The 17,366-nt window shown below is 39.3% G+C and overlaps 1 protein-coding gene across 17 annotated transcripts in view; it reads right to left on the bottom strand.

Moving 5' to 3' along the window:
* Nucleotides 1-10,753: 10,753 nt before the first annotated feature.
* LOC131473967 (calcium-activated potassium channel subunit alpha-1a-like) overlaps nucleotides 10,754-17,366 on the bottom strand; it is a 168,300-nt gene continuing 161,687 nt past the window's right edge. For 11 of the 17 annotated variants that reach the window (XM_058651629.1, XM_058651624.1, XM_058651631.1 and 8 more), the window contains 3 exons: nucleotides 16,704-16,928; nucleotides 14,388-14,416; nucleotides 10,754-11,492 (listed from right to left, as the gene is read on the bottom strand). In XM_058651629.1, coding sequence (XP_058507612.1) covers nucleotides 11,341-11,492; nucleotides 14,388-14,416; nucleotides 16,704-16,928 — 406 coding nt within the window. In that variant the 3' untranslated portion in view covers nucleotides 10,754-11,340. The remainder of the gene's footprint in view (nucleotides 11,493-14,387; nucleotides 14,417-16,703; nucleotides 16,929-17,366) is intronic. The other 6 variants (XM_058651628.1, XM_058651639.1, XM_058651635.1 and 3 more) reach the window with 1 other exon arrangement.

Below are 17,366 nucleotides of genomic sequence, written 5' to 3'. Positions count from 1 at the left end.
CAACTTCAGCCCCTAATTTTATTTATTTATTTTGTAACTTTTCCAACTTGTTTGAAACTTGGACGCCTGAAACTGAAAAGAACATCACAGGAATATTATTCACCATAATCTGGGAAAGAGCAGATTCAAGATATTGGAAAAAAAAAGTAGGAAGACACTAAAGGCTACATCCACACATTAATTATGGTAGATAGGCCAATTTAGTACGGTGGCCTGGAAGTACAAACCATTATTACAAAACACAAAACATTTTAAACTAATTTACAAAAGCCAAAAAATGTATATTATAGCATTAACTAATACAGTGACGGTTATGGCAAAAGTTTGGTGTAAGAAGTAGTAAAAAAAATTTGAAAGCCAGTTTGAAAGGAAGTGCTGGTTACTGGTTCACGGAACAGTAACCAGCACTGAACAGCCTCCGTGAAAGTTTTCGGGATTGTAAGATTCACATCTTGTAAATTTGTTTTCTAATAATGTTTTGCACTTCTGGGCCACCATAGTTTATGTTTAGTCCCCAAAAATGGAGACATGTGAAAGCTCTGCTGGGTTTATTTTCACTTGTGTTTTAGTCTGGACTAACAAAGGAAAGGAGACCTTTTGGAAAAACGTTACATATTTTCATATAAAGTAAAGATAAATTCAATTAAATCGTACAAATGTACAACTAAAATTTCTATTTTTGTATATTTTCTCCAATTCTTTCAGCCTTAAAAACTGACCAGAGAAAAATCATCTCCAAAAATGGAGACATTGGAAAACTCTGCTAGGTTTATTTTCACTTGTGTTTTCACTTGTGTTTTCGTGTGAAGACCTTTGGAAATGTCATGTTTTCTTATTAAGTAAATAAAAATTCAATTAAGTGGTACATCGGGGAAAGACCATCTTTTCTGGTATGTGGGGGCCACCGTAGTTCCCTGTCGCTGTAGTGTCGCCATCTACCGTCTCGCCACTAGATGCCACTAATCCCCACACGCTGAACCTTCTTATTCTTAAATAATTTGCATGTTTTTTTTTTTAAAGAGAATTCCTGTCTAATCTCGGCCGCTCGTGAATGGAGACGTCTGGAGGAGAAAAACCGAGCGTGATCGATGAGCTCAGAGACACACATGGTTTTTTTTTCTTCTTCCTCTAGTGAAGGACATTAAAGACAAATTAGAAATGGCAGCTCAGGCAGCAGAGAGGAGAAAAGCCGACCTGTGTGCTTTTGTTGTTCTCCTTTAATTCCGTTAATCGCCTCCAGGTAACGATTAGCTGCTCTCGCCAATTTAATTCAGCCTCAAATGATACTACGATACAAGGTCACTGTTGTGGGTTTTTTCCTTCTTTTCTTCTTCTCCTCCGTCTATTCATTCACCTCCTCCCCTCCTCCTCCCCCTCTCACCCGTCTCGTCCGTCTCTCCTTCCATGAGCAGGATTGAGTTGTCATGTAGTTCTAATAGGCAGCACAGGGAATCATTAGTCCACCTCTGCTTCCTGACTGATGGCTATTTCACTCCAATCATCTGAGTGCTCTGTGTGTGTGTGTGTGTGTGTGTGTGTGTGTGTAAGAGCCCTCCACACCTCCACAAATCCTCACCCTCACCCCCCTCACCCCCCCTCCTTTCCTCCCATCAGCCACTGCATCTCGCCGCTATCGACGTGTGTGTCAGAAGTGAGGGAGACGTCTTAATCAAGTCGGACGCGCGGGGCATTGATTTGACAAGCTGCCGTAATGACCTTCTTGTTTTCGTAAAGGATCGAGTGTTTATCTGGGCCACCGCTGATGCGCCGTGCGCGCCTCGTCGTCATGGAAACCGCTATCACTGCCCGAACTGAGCTGAGCTGAGTTGGGGACGAGGGGGGGACGAGGGTTCACGGTCCGTCTCTGTGTCAAACACACACTCATTAACCTGGTTTTCTATTCAAATGTCGGAGGAGCCGCTGTGTGAGAAACGGCGACATCTACTGGTGAGACTGCAGTATGACTACTTCCTGTTACCACAACTGTATCGACATTAAGTTGTGGAAAAGCAAATGTAACATTAAAAAAAACACATAGAGTTACCTAACATAATGAAACGGCGTAAGAAATGTGTACTTTTATTTATTTACTGTTAGAACAATAATCTACTGAAATATAATTTATTTCTAAATAAACTAACAATTATTTTCATCGCTTGGTTCATAAAATTTTGAAAATTTTTTCTCAAACCTGGAAATGATGATGTTGTTAAATGTCTTGTTTTGTCCACAAAACAAAAAATTATTCATTTTTAATGATTTATTTGTTTTATGGAGCAAAGAAACAGGGATTCAGAGAATCTTTAACTGGATTTCAGATTATTATGGTATGACGAACCACAATTCCAGTTTAAGATTCCCTGAGATTGATGTGTGTGTGTGTGTGTGTGTTTGAGATTGAATGTGATGTTTTTAACACTCGCAGTCAAAGTTGAACGAGGTCAAAGGAAAACGCTGTAATTGCTGTCGACGTCTTTCACATCAATGTTATTGAAATCATTACACACACACACACACACGTCGATAATCCCGTCCCGAGGTGGACGTTCCGTTCAGACGTCCATGTCTCCCGGCTCTTTGGAGGAATTATCTCAAACGCTGTCATTCATTGATTCACTAAATGACCCATAATGTCATGTGTTATTTTTCGATTGGAAAATCAAGACAGAAGGAAACATCTGCGAGTGTTAATGTACAGAAGATAAGAAGGATCATTTATCCTCTCATTCATGTTCACGCACACTGAGCAGAGATTACACAAACTATCAAACTATCAAACTATCAATCAAAGACTTTAAGGAGTAAGAGGAGCAGGAGAAGAAGTGTAGAAGAAGAAGAACCAGGAGAAGAAGAAGAACAGTAGAAGAAGAAGAACAGTAGAAGAAGAACCAGGAGAAGAAGAAGAAGAACCAGGAGAAGAAGAACAGTAGAAGAAGAAGAACAGTAGAAGAAGAACCAGGAGAAGAAGAAGAACAGGAGAAATAAAAGGAGTCAATATAATTTTTTGACTTTTTAAGCAGAAAACAAAAACCCTGTAGCAGAAATGAGGGTTATTTACTTTCTTAAATCACGTCCATGTCGTGCGTGCGATGGTTTCTCGTCAGCTTTAACTGCGGCCGAGAACAAACTGCTTGTTTACGGAAATCTGCGGTTATTAGTTATTTCACTTTCCCTCCTCCTCCTCCTCCTCCTCCTCCTCCTCCTCCTCGCCCGAGCGTCTCAATGTGACACCGTGATAACACAAACACTACTTTCCCCGGCTCTCGCTCTCTCACTCGCAGGTGAGCCATTACTTTTAAAGGCACAGTATCTCTGAGTCACAGAAGGACGCGTTGATAGCGGAGTAAAGTACACAATCGTAAACGTTTACGTCCGTATTTCTCACTGTATGATTACATTTTTATGGTTCATATTCTGATAGCGGCTTGTTTTCGCTGCCACCGGCCCCCGAGGTGGCATTTCTCCTGCTTTATGGAGGTGAAGGAGGAGGAAGGAGGAGGAAGGAGGAGGAGAAGTGGCTGCTCGGCTCCGGTTCGGTGTAAACACAGTGTTGAAGCTAAACGGCTGATCAATCAATTTCACCGGGATCGATCTGCATCACTCACACACACACACACACACACACACACACAGAGCCACTATATTGTAAATCAATCATTTTGAAAACATCTCACAGAGGACGAGGACGTCCCCGTCCCCCTGTCCTCACTAACAAGCCATCAATTGCAGCTGCCTCTGTATCAGGCCACAAATCAGCAGCCACACAAACATCTGCTCCGCTTCATCCGTCGCTCCTGACCTCGCTCTTCGTCACTGTTGGTGTTTTTTTGTTTGAAGACGAAGGAGAAGGAGAAGGAGAGGCTGAGAATCTTCACCCACCACTTCAGATAACCTGAGGGTAATAGTGTTTGCACATTTAAGAGCGAGAGATGACGACAAATGCCAGGGTTCTCCTTCTGAGCGGCCTGTTTGACACTGGAGTGTGAAATTGCACACTTGAGCTGAGGAGGAGGACGAGGAGGACGAGGAGGAGGACGTACAAAATGTCCACTGACGTCTTTCTACGTCTACGAGTGAGGAGTGGCTCGTTGTTTGGAAACACCTCAGAGTTTCTGCTGCTCGGGATGTTTGAAGGACAGGAGACACCAGAGGCGTCCAACTCCTGCCACTTAAATGCTTGGTTTTGATATTTACTGATTCCTTTTTGGCCCGTGAATGTCTTTTATTTTGAAGTATGTGTCGTTCTTCATCGGTCGAGTTCCTTTTCCAACAAATTTACCGCAAACCAATCAAAACGAGTGATCATTAAATAGAGCGATGACGAGTGTTTTTCTTAATTTATTTGTTTCTTCGCATTGTGCTTGACACATGGGAGGGTACGTGTGTCGTAATTTGCACCTGAATGATCCGCACTTTGGTCTCGTACATTCACATCGCGTCTGGTGTACAAAGACCTTAAACCTTTAACAGATTCTTCTTCTAAACTCAAACGTTTAAACCTCACCCCGTTACCTGTTCGCCACAGAAACAGCGTTTCTTTAAGATCTCACAAACTTTTACTTCAGAATTCAGATCTTTTGTCAGAACGAGGACGACGACGTCCTCTGTGAATCATCTGGGGAAAAAAAGAAACACACACACACACAGACATTAAGATGCGACGCGTCCTGATGCCGATGCACAAACATTCATCGCGCTGACGTCGCGGCACAGATACCTGGGTGTGATGTCCTCCCCGCTCGTCCGCTGTCACTCACCGTCTCCGTTGGACAGGAATGTGATTCCAATGCCATTCCCAGCCGTCACTGTGGATCGGCGCTGACTGACAGGCTGACAGGTGAAAGTGATGGAGCAGCTAATGGCGTGTCAGTAAAACGTAAATCAAGACTAATGCCGGGGCTCGGGCGGGTGAAGCCGATCGGCAACACGGAGCGCAAGGTCAACGACCTCTTCTCCTGGGTGGGGATTTGGAAAAAAAATACAGTATGTATTCATAAAGCTGCCACCTGGTGATGATAGTCAAGGTCAGACACGGTGATATCTGTGTGTTCTACAGACCTCTGAAAACCGTGTTTACTCACCTTAGTAACAGCATAAGTGTGTACTTGTGTTGAGGTTAGTAACTTCTAATTATTCAGACCTAGTCTATGATAACCTGGGAAACACAGAGAATAGGTGACAGTAAAATAATGATCATTTGATCAACTTAAAAATGAATAAAGCTGCAAGTCGCCGATATTGGGTCCTTGCATCAATCAATCATGGTCATGGTCGATCATTGGTTCAGACCGGAGCTTGTAATGTGGCGTTTTAACAGTTTGAAAATTTCCAGTTTGTCACACCCAGGAAATGTTTTTCTTTTTAGAACACAAATACATTAAAGCTTCTTAAATGTGAATATTTTCTGGTTTATTTGCTCCATATAATAAATAAATCATTAAAACGTAATAATTTTGGTTTGTGGACAAGTTTGGGGGCTGCACGGTTGGTGTAGTGGTTAACGCTCTTGCCTTTGACTTGACTTGATAAACACCCATGAAATGTTTTTCTTAGTAAGTGGAATAAAAAGAAAAAGGTACAACGTGGAGTTTTAGAACACAAATACATCCATTTTTAATTTGAGAAAATACAAAAAGAAACCATGTACAACCTATGTACAAACTTTTTGTACAAGACAGTATATTATTTATCAGCAGATTATATTTGACAGAGTCAGGTAGATCATCTCAGCACCATCAAATAATCCATGATTTTTATTTTTTTTTTCCGTGTCCAAAACCAACAAATCCCATCTGTGATACGCAAGAGCAAAATGTCCTGAATTCATTCAGCAAAACAAAAAAATAAGAAAAAAATTGCTGAATGCAAGTTTAATGTATTATTAAGACTTGAGACCCGCAATCCCACCCCATAAATATTATATATTCTATTATAATCTGATACAATTCCCATATATTAATAATAAGTTATTATATCTGCAAAAGAAAAACAATAGATTAGATTTGTTCGGTGGACAAAACATGTGATGTCATCTTTCAGTCATCCATAATCTGATAATCTGATCACACATAAACACAAAAGACGTAAAGTAAATAAATAAACACGTACGTACAGTAAGTGTCGTAATTTGAATGCCACTTTTCGCTCTAGTGGGTCTTAATCTGGGTCGTCCTGCGACTACACTGCCTGGCTCTGTACTGACGTGGAGGCACTGAAGGCTTGGATGTTCTCCACATCAGTACAAGACACAAGAGAAGATGTTTGTGTTTGTGTTTGTGTTGTTTTTCTCACAGTGAATGACTGAAGGATGAAGGATTTTCATGAAGTTTTCATGGCACTTTAAAAAAACAAAACAGAAAACACTCAAAAAAACAAAGACCCCGAAACATCAAATAGAGACAATTGAGAGACAAATGTAGGACATAGGGCTGAATAGAAACGTTAATATCTTTTAGTTTTTGTTAAAGCTGCAGTGCGTAACTTTGTAAAATCATCTGAAAACACACTCCGTCATGCAAAACTATCAGCTTTAACCGAGTTTTAGAGCCATCAAGTTCACTCATGTAACTTTTCGTGCACATTTCTTTGAGACTTTAGTCAAATTTTTAGCCAGCTCAATGTTGCTGTTACACTTCCTGTTTTACAATGATTTAACATTTACTTATATTTTTTTCTTTAAAGTACACACTACAGCTTCAAAACAATGCTAGTAGCAAACTTTAATGGCAATTGCTGCCATTCAATTTTTCTTGTGTTTTCAATAATTCTTCTTTCTTAAAATAAAAAATAATTTAAAGTATGACTCATACTTGTCAATTAATATCTTTAAATGTTTATCCTTGCAGTAGAATATCGCAATGTTTCGCTTAGTTTTGTTGTATTAAAGTAGTAGATTATTGGAATAATTAAAAATATTTTTTTTTTTGCTGTTATTGACCCCCCCCCCCCCATATTATCATGCATCCCTAATTAAAAAGCTATTACACAGTGAACTGAACCGCAACTTTAAAAAATCTGAATTATCGCAATTTTGTTCAAATCGTTCAGGCCTGGTGGGAAGCAGAGAAGTTTGAGTCAGACACAAATAGACAGATACAGTAATCATGTGTAAAGAAAAATAATAATTCAATTACTTAGTTTGTGTTAATGCCAGTCAAAAAAAGAAGAAATAATCTGTAAACAAATAAGAAGCAGTTGTGACAGATTGTGACAAAATGGAATGTAAACCACGTAATAACACAAATTTAAAAACAAAAAGAAACGCAGTAAATTTAAGGATCTCCCCTATTTATTTTTATTTTTTTTTAAATAAACTTGGTGCTGACAAAATTCCAGATCCAATTTTTTCCCGTTCCTTTTCCCAAGAATCATGAAACACATTTATTTTCTTTCTTTTTCTTTGCGTAATGAGTCATATTTATTTTTATTATTATTATTATTATTATTATTATTAATAATAATAATAGTCCCTTATTCTTCAGGCTACAGCAAGAGTTATAGCTGTTAAAAACCCAGATTATACACAAATTTTGAACTCACGTTATTCTTTGAATATTAAACCTATTTGCTACGAGTTTGTGACGACGATGACGACAGTGACGATGACGTAACCACGGGTCAAGTTCACGTCAGGACAGACGACGCTTAGGCCTCAGTAGAGTGTTTGAATTTACACAAACATATTTACTACAATATTATCTTATTTTTTCATAATCCAAACTGGTTTTTGTTCTTCTTTCATTTTTTTTTTTTTACTAAGAACTAACTTTTCTTTGATATTTTTTGTGGAAAACAGAAGTCGGGACCTAACTTAGGTCGAACAGCTTGGGAACGATCCTATAAACCTTTTATTCATTTATGATATTTTTACTGTGCTGATGGGATCTGTAGCATTGGACAGATTCAGTGGACGCGTCTCATCTGTGTCCTCACATGAGTTTTAATGCGTTCCTACGGCTGCGTTTACACTGCGCGGTGGATTGGATTAGACCTGAAAGTTTTAGCAGGAAACAAACTCCTGGTCTCTCTCTTCTACCTCTGCATCACCTTCCTCTGGTCCTTTCTCTCCCCCCTCTCAGTCCCCCCACCTCTCCTCTGTCCCCCATTTTTCCTTTCACCACAACCTGTCTTGGCAGATGGCTGCATATCTTTGACCTTCCTTAAAGTTAAAAGTGAGTTTTGTTGGGTCTCTCTGCTCTCGGTGATGTTGACATAATAAAATTGAAATGAAGCCTAATTCGTATTTCTTGATAAATCAGATTTGTGCATTTGTGTCTACAATAGGTTGGATATTCCCACCTGAATGCACCAGTGTTGACAACTACTTTCACTGGAAAGAGGGAGTCTGGAGGACAAGGTTTTCAAGCTAAATTCCAGTGACCTGTAAAGATGCGTCAGAAAGTGAGAGCTTGTATTATTATTATTTCTTTGGTATTCATTTCATTATAACGCTGCAGTTCACTACCATATATATTTACAGGTCAGTAACCAAGTCCACCTGCTGTAGTTTGTCTCACCAAAGTGTTAACCAGTTTAAATGTAGATGTCAGATATGGGTCACTTTTCAAAGATACAGGAAACATCGAGACCTGGCAGTGTAAACGTAGCCATAAACTATGAGCACTCAACAGAACCGAGCTGCCAGCGGCTGAAGATGAAGGTTTCACACAGCGATCGAGTCTGAGCTTCATTTGCTCCAGAGTGATACGGTTTATTAAAAGGTCCAATATGCAACATTTATTTTTGCCTGAGACCAAACATTAATTATGCATTTTAACTGTTTTGTTTGTCGTAAACACTAAAGCCTGTATCAAAATCACGAGACAACAGATTCTAATACTCCTGCATCACATTTAAGATCATTTAAGTCCACATTTTCAGGTTATTCTATCCACGACTAGCCATGTCATACGTATAATTCACGATTCCACAAGTTCTGCTTGAATGTGATTAACGAGCAGAAAGTACTTTGAGCCTCTTAAATCTAACCTCACCATTTTTTGCACAGTCAGACGACATACAAAAACAAACCAAAGACCCATGATGAAAACCTGCAAGGAAGCAAAATTTAGCTTTAGCTTCTGTCGCTCAAGTGAAATATTTGAACTCCAGAAATTCATGCAAGTGACGAACTTTCACACGAGTAAATCCCTCGATTTTCGTCCAACCGAAACGGGCGACTTTTTGCTGGTAACTTCGTTCAAGCTGTCGGTCGCAACAGACTGTCCTGTATATGTTGTGACACGGCTACGTCGCACAAGTACAACACAACAGAAAACAATAATATGAGCCTCACATGCCACCCAGTTCAATCGTGGTAGTAGTAAAAACAAGATGACCGAAAGTAGTACATAAGCCCTAAGCTTGGGTTAAAGACTTGGGTTAATATTTACGTGACATATCTGCGACAGAAAACGCTACGTCAATGGCGAACCTGCTAGAACAGGCATTAGCTGTCATATTCGCGAGTGTTTTAGCTCGACGTTTGTGCTCAGGTGTTGCATTTTGGACCTTTTAAGAATGGGCGGCGTTTAAAAAATAAATTTCTACTTTTGTTTGACGTAAAACAAACAACGACAAAAATCTCTTGATATGTGATTGTTATTGAAGATAATTATTCTACTATATACTATGGTATTTTTTCAGTTTTGTCTAGAAAAATAATTACACTTTGATTATGTGTGCGGATAGAAAATAAATATGTTAGAATGTGTATTTTTTTTTTACGACACTTTTTTGTTTGAGGCCACCACCTCACTCCTTTTTCCTCGCAACAACGGCCGAGAACACAGGCTTCAGCCGTTTGTCGCGTTTTCCACCCAACCATGTTTGAGCATTTTTTCCCCCAAGAACAAAAGCAGCTTTAACTTCGGAAAAGAGTTTCCGCGAAGGTGTGTATGTGTGTGTGACATCTGGATTGGCAGCAGAGAACATCCAAGCTCTTTTCCTGCCTCTGTGCCAACCTGTGCCAGGCAGTTTCTTCGATCAAAGGACGACCCGTCGACGCCCACTTTTACGCAATATGTGGCATTTCTTCCCTTCGCAAGGGAAATAATAATATCTGTTTGGGGGAAACGGCTGCATTTCGCGTTAGCTCAAACATAGTTGGGTTTTTTTTCTGGCGTTTGATTTTAGTATTTTTGTTTTGTTAGTTCGTGTGGATTCTCCTACAATAGCTAAGATCCTTCCTGCTTTTCCGTCAAAGGGTCGCATCGTCACATGAAAGCCTATTGTTGGGTGGGTTTGGGTAGCAGTACAACACCAGACGGCTCAGTAGCTGCGATGCCAACACATACACAGTTTACACACAAACACTTCCTGAACCCGTGATGGACAGAGCGGGTTGTTTTCCTCTGGTTTTGGAGGGGGTTCAGACACACGTACCATGCAGTGGGAGCTCGAAACTTGAGTCACAGGCTTTTTTTATGATCTCACGTATCAGCAGAAGACATGTGGGTAGGTTCCTCTCTCTCAGCTAGCATACATCACCTACTGCACCATTCTCTGAGTGTGTTTTTTTTCTTCTTCTTCTTTTTATATATATATTTATTTTTTTGGAGACTACTGTTTTGCAAGAAGGTTGTGTCTGCAGGACTGGAATGCTCTGTCACGAGTCGACTGTGAAGTAGCAAACCTTTAAAGCAATGACGTGATGTAGAACAAAACTAAGAACGAGATTTCCTCAGAGGCCAAGCAACCCTTCCTTCCTTCCTTTCCTTCCTTCCTTCCTTCTGGGACACTTTCTTCTGGGGGGGGGGGGGGGGGGGTTCGGATGGTTTCAGTTCCATCAAAAGAAACTTCTCTTTTTTTTTCTCAGTTTTAGTGCAAATAGAACAGAAGCAGAGCGTATGACGTGTCCACGTGGACATCCGGGCAGATCTTTGGGAAGATGATATGATCAGGTTCTCCCGACCTTTCAACCCTCCTCCTCCAACAACCAGTGATCCGGCGTCGTAGAACATGGAGTCCGGTCACACGAAAAGAAGATGTTAAACTATTGCAAAGAATTACAGGAAGTACTTTTTTTCTTCTTTTTTTGTCTTCTTCGTCTTCTTCTCTCAACTCTTAAAATAATTCCAAAAAAAGTGCTAAGAGGGGGGAGGGGGGGCTGTACAATCCTTATTTTGATTGTCATTATGTACATCTCTATGGATACATTAATACATAAAACAATGTCCAAGAGAATGGAAGTTAACATTAAAGGTATACACATAAGAACAGTCCCGTCCAGTCCCTGGGTTCCTGCCAAACCCGTGTAGAAGAAGAGAAATCTAGATCTTCACCATCATCATCATCATCATCATCGTTGTCCCTCCCCTGCTGGTGAGGTGTCAAACGTGCTCAGCATTCGTCCTCAACTTCTCTGATTGGGGGAATCAAACTACTGGTGGATTTGTATTGGTTGACTTGGTTGGCCATGTGAGTGCTCATGGGCTTGATCTGAATGTTCCGTGGATAGGCATTTTCTGGTTCATCTGTAAACCATTTCTTTTCTGGTGACGGCACAGGAAAACAGGAAGAGGAAGAAGAAGGAAAAAAAGGCAAGTGTTAGTTAGAAAACCATATGTATGTAAATATGGAATCATTTTCAACCAGACGGCCTCAGGTTAAGCGGCGTATTTGCAGAACATTACCATGAAATAGTGTGGTTTTGGTGCCAGTGTTGTCATCGTTTAAGTATAATCGGTGAGGGTACGTCACCAAGTGTGTTTATTTTTCTTCAATTTGTTGTCTTAGTCACAGCTACTGAGATGTGTTCAATTCCTTTTTAGGAAAACGAACAATAGAATTGAGTTTGTGGCTCAAACAGCTTTTAAATCAAGTCAATAACTTTGCCGTCACTTTCCAATTCCCAATCATTCACCAATGATGATGAAGTGCTGATTATGTTGCCTATTTTTGGAATTTCACCATGTCATTTCATGACGAGCAAGTGTTTGAAAGTTTGCACTAAATTTAGGCAAACTTTCAGAAACAGTGTGGTTTTTGGTGAATTTAGCCAGTGTCTTTGTAGTTTTAAGTATAATCTGTCACAGTTACAGTAAATCTTGAGTTTATTTTCATGTTAAAGGTTCACCAAATTTGCATAAGTTTGTCATTTGCTCTTCAATGTGTGGTCTTTCACAGGTTTTTAAATATTTTAGATTTTACTTTAGTAATGATGTATGATTAATTTCTGACTCAAATGTGTGTATAAAAAGGTGATTTCTGTTTGTTATTTGCCAAATAAATCGTTAAAAAAGAGACATTTTTAGTTTTGAACAAGTTTTTTTTAAAGATTTCTGAATATTTTTCTAATTTTTATGACAAGTGGTAAAATAAAACACTTGTTAAACACTCTATATTTACTTTATTTTGTCGAGCTGAATCTCTCAAAATATCAGATTCTTTAACAATTTTTATTAAACATAACTTTCCTAAACAGCCACGTTTCCTTGTACGCTCTAATCTCGTGATGTTATTTCTGCAGAGAAACTCTGTCACGTCGCTGTCAGAAGTTTAATAAAACTCTCCCTGAACTTCCCCGACATCAGCGATGCCGTTCAACGTGAGGTAAAGTTGTAAAATCTAATTTTAACTTTGCAAACCACTGTGTGTGTGTGTGTGTGTGTGTTAGAAAGCTTAAAGCTTGTGTGTTACATATATTTGATGTGTAGAAACTGTGCCCGAGGTGAAACAAGATGTCTGCCGTCATCTGTGTGTGTGTGTGTGTGTGTGTGCAGACTCTGCTGCTGATACCAATGAACCTGAACTCAGTGATGTCGCCTCAAACCATCACATCAGACACACATGGAGACTTTTACACGCTCATCTCCTCCTTCAATTTACACTCCACATCAGTCACACCTCCCACTTTTTTTTTTTAATACAGAGCATGACCGATGGCACAGGGCTGGACACACTTTGTTAAAGTTGTGTGGAGAAGTGAGTGAGTGAGTTGTGAGAATCAGACCCTGACCTACATGTGAGCGACAATCTGGGAAACGTGTTTTGTTTTATTTTGGTTCTGATCAGTTTTGACCTCCTGTAATCAATAACAGCACAAATATGAAATATAAAGCAGAGTGAAGTCAATGTCCTTTTTAAAAAAGTTTCACTATTAAATAATGAAAACGTTTACTCTCCAATCTCCAAAACCTAATCTAAGTGCTGTCGTAGGACTGGGTGGAGATTACTGATGTGTAATTGTCTAATTTAATTCCACAATACAGCACAAGAAGTAATAAATAACACAAATAACACAAATAATATGTGTTAAATTCAAAAGAAATATACTATAATAACCAAAAAATAAGTAAAAACCAATAAAAATTCACCAAAAAAAACCCCAAACATATTTCTTTCTTAGTTAATGCGACTGAATGACCAACTGGCGACATTTGATGAGTGATTTGAATAAATAAAAACATTTAAATTACACAATTTTTTTAAATAAATCCCCCAAATGATATGAAAATACTTTTTTCCTAAAGCAGAATATGTTGTTTAATCACCAGTCGATCATTAATGTGTGAAAATAATTTGGTGTCAAAAACACTGAATATATAAAAGATTAAATTATGTTCATGTTTTAAGTTAGAAAACCCATTGTTCTGAAAATCATTTTGTGTGATTTCAGAATGAGCAGACATACAAACTGGCAGCTGGCTACTTAGCTAGATAGCTAGCTAGATAACTAACTAGATAGGTAGATGGACAGGCAGGTCGGTAGTTGATTAGATAGATAAATATCAAGCTATCTAGCTAACTAAATAGACTGGCATACAGTTTTGTACTTGGCTAGTGAGATAACTTTATAGCTCGCTAGCTAACTACATAGTTCATGGATAGGTTGGTGGATATATAGACAGTTTGGTAGTTGCCTAGTTAGACATATGTCCAGCTAGCGAGCTAACTAAATGCACACACATACAAGGTGGAAGTTGGCTACTTAGATAGCTAACTAGCTAGCATTTCAACAGGAGGTGAATATGTGCAAACACACAAACCGCTCACACAACAATGCAAACCATCTCAAGGCCAAATAAATGGTATAGAATTATAAAAAATAATAGTAAAGAGGCATGGCAGAAAATAAGAGGGAGGGCTTTTCTGGAGGGTAAACGAGGGCGGAGTTTTAGTGGACGTCATGCAGTGTGGAGATGGACCTGATGACAGCGGGGAGAAGCGCAGCAGACATTTTGCTTTCCACATGAAAGCAAAAGTTAAATTGAGGCATGGTTTGCTTTGTATCTGAACAACGTGAAAACCAAAAGAAAAGAAAAGAGAAAAGCAGAAATAACTCTCGTCCTCATCACCATGTCCTCAGAGGACATGGTTATGATGAGACAAAAAAAAAACCCAGGTAAAAGGTTGCTAAGTCATGCAGAATCGTTAACTTTGCATACCTTGGCCCATTCTATTCATCCTTGTTGCACTTTAGAGAGAGAGGTGAGTATAATCTACTGTAAGTAATGAGTATTTACAGTTAAAAAACACAACTAAGACTTTACATACTCTTATTGCAGTGTTTCAGCTAAATAATACATCTTTATTTCAAGATGTATTGAGGGCTTATCATCAGTATCAACAAATCTGCATGCTTTTAGAAAAACAGCACCATTTTATGAATGTTTTGTAAAAGGAGAATGACGTTTTTCCAGTTTTTATTTAAATTTGTATGAATTTTAGCCTTTTTTTTGCAGTAGATCTAAAAAGACGTGTTGCAATTGCTTTCACCTTGTGTTCAGTTCATCCCAAACCAGGTCAAAGTCTGTCTGGAGAGCTCGCTGCTGCTCTTCGCTGTGGGACGAACCTCTAATCAAATCATTTATCTTCCTTTTGTTACTCGCCTGTTTCCTGTTACCACTACACTCTTCTACTTCTTCCTCCAGCCCTTAAATAATAGATCAAAGTGTGTTGTAACACAGTTTCAACTAACAGCAACGCTTTATTCACGTCCAGGAAATTGCAATTTCATTCATTTATTAATTCTGTTCTCTACAGAATTTATGCTTGAGTTCTTTTTAATTGTTTTTGTAAAACGTTGTCTGAAAAAGCCACTTTACAAAAGGCTTACCTAATAAAATCTCTTTACCTGGTTGTCAGAAGTTTTACTCACTTTTTAACCACTCTCTCTGCCGCACCAAAGTCCATGGAGAAAATTTTAACTTTTTTAATGGGATTTGGTGCGGGAAAGTGTGCGCTCCAAAAAACTTTAGTTTCTGCTCAGAAAATGCTGACTAATGGTGAGATAAAGTAGTAAACACCTGTTTTTTATGTGTACAAACACATACTGAACTATTCCTTTTAAGGCTAATAATCACTGTTGTGGAAATCCAATAAAAACTGGAAAAAACATAAAGTAATTTTTACCAAATTTTAAAGTTACTGCGTGACAAACAGAAGAGGAAAAAAGAGCCCGCTAACGACGGCTACTACCGACATGAACATGCGGTGAAGCAGTACAGATGCATCATGGGTAACAAAATACAACACTGCTAATGAGGAATGAGTCAGCAAATGTGCTCTACTGTCAATACCAGTCACCATACATTACATCCATGATCCATATGTACTGGTCATGTGATCTAAATGCGCACAAACACCCAACATTAGACAAATATTAAAGGGGTAGTTCAGGTTTTTTTGAAGTCCAGAAAACTACAAGGCTCACCTTATAAAATCTTCACTCTCTTAAGATTATGTTTTACTGCTTTATCTGAGTGTTAAACCTATTTTTCTATTGGGGAAACTGAAGTTTCTAAACTCCTCATTCATCTGAACCAAATGCCATAGAAAAAATCATAGTTTTTAGCTCAGGTGAACAGAGGTGACAGAGGTCAACTACAGCCTTATTTGGCAAATCTGTGACACTTAGGAAAAACTTAGGAACAAATTTCAAATACCGCAGTCTTTAAAATAAAACATTTGAACATACTGATGGAGGCAGCCGTGGTTCAAGAATGCACACGTGCTGTGATGTAAAATCACTGATTTTCTCTATGGAATTTGGTGTGGCAGAGTGAGAAGTTTAGACAGTGAAACAAACCTCAGTTTCCGGTCAAAAAAAGTTGTCTAATAGCTAATAGCGAAATAAAAGTGCCAAACATATCCTTAAGATGGTGTATGCTCGAACTTATAAGGTGAGTTTTTCCTAGTGTCCTTGCTGGCACCTGCAGGGGGCGCACACAGCACGCTCAACACTATGTCTCAGCACCTCATACAACCAAAGTTTGAAAAACCTGAACTATCACGTTAAAAGACACGACACGACTTACAACAAGGAGACCAAACAAAATACTGAATGTGTTTTTTGTGTTGTCACTGTATGGCCGCGAGCGTATTTCCAGCCGCCGTGGCAGCACCAACCAAACAAAAAGTACTTTTACTGTTTAACATCCACAAATAGAGTCTATAAACAGTCTCTGGAGCTCGTCAAATACGTTACTGTCGTGTAATGACTGCTGGGATGTGAGATTGAAGACCACATGCAGATGATTAGAAAGGAAACGCACAAACACTGAGAGCATGGACGCGGCGCACAAGTCACAACAAACCAACCACAGACACACAAACACATGGTAATCATCTGTGCATGTGTCACCCTTGTCTGCACACACACACACACACACACACACACATATATATATGATGTACAAACACACACACACACAGGTCAACCATACATGCAGTCTAAAGGCTAAATCTGGTACAGCACGTACTTGTGTTTATCACGGGTCTCCCGGGTCTTACTGCTGCGGTTCTGCCGGTTGGAGGGCGGGATGGAGTGGACGGAGGAGCTCTTTTTGCTGGAGGAATGGGAGGAGTGGGAAGAGTGGGACAGGCTTGTCCGCGATTGGCCTGCGTTGTGGTCAAACTGCATGAGGCAGAAGATCAGGTCTGTGGGCACTAGCTCGAACTCGTACGGTGGGTTTGTGATCACATATCTGCCCAGGAAACACAAGTAGAGAAGCAATTAAAGAGCTATCTATATATCTATATTAGCTAGTTAGCACTATCTTAATTAGTTGGTAGGTGGCTATGTAACATCTTATCTGTCTACCTAAGTGGCTAGATAACCAGCTATCTATCTAGACAACTACCAACCTGTCTGTCTGTCCATCTACCTATCTAGTTAGCTAGCTAGCTATCCAAGTAGCCAACTACCAACTTGGTATGCCTGTGCATTTATTTAGCTCGCTAGCTAGTTATATATCTAACTCGGCAACTACCAAACTGTCTGTCTTTATATCCACCAATCTATCCATTGAACTATGAAGCTAGCAAGCTATATAGTTATCTCACTAGCCAAGTACAAATCTGTATGCCAGTCTTTTAAGTTAGTTAGCTAGCTGGATATCTATCTAACTAGTCAACTACCAACC

Source organism: Solea solea, chromosome 15 (assembly GCF_958295425.1).
Source record: "Solea solea chromosome 15, fSolSol10.1, whole genome shotgun sequence".
Classification (NCBI taxonomy): domain Eukaryota; kingdom Metazoa; phylum Chordata; class Actinopteri; order Pleuronectiformes; family Soleidae; genus Solea; species Solea solea.
This window is presented reverse-complemented; position numbering and strand designations above follow the sequence as displayed.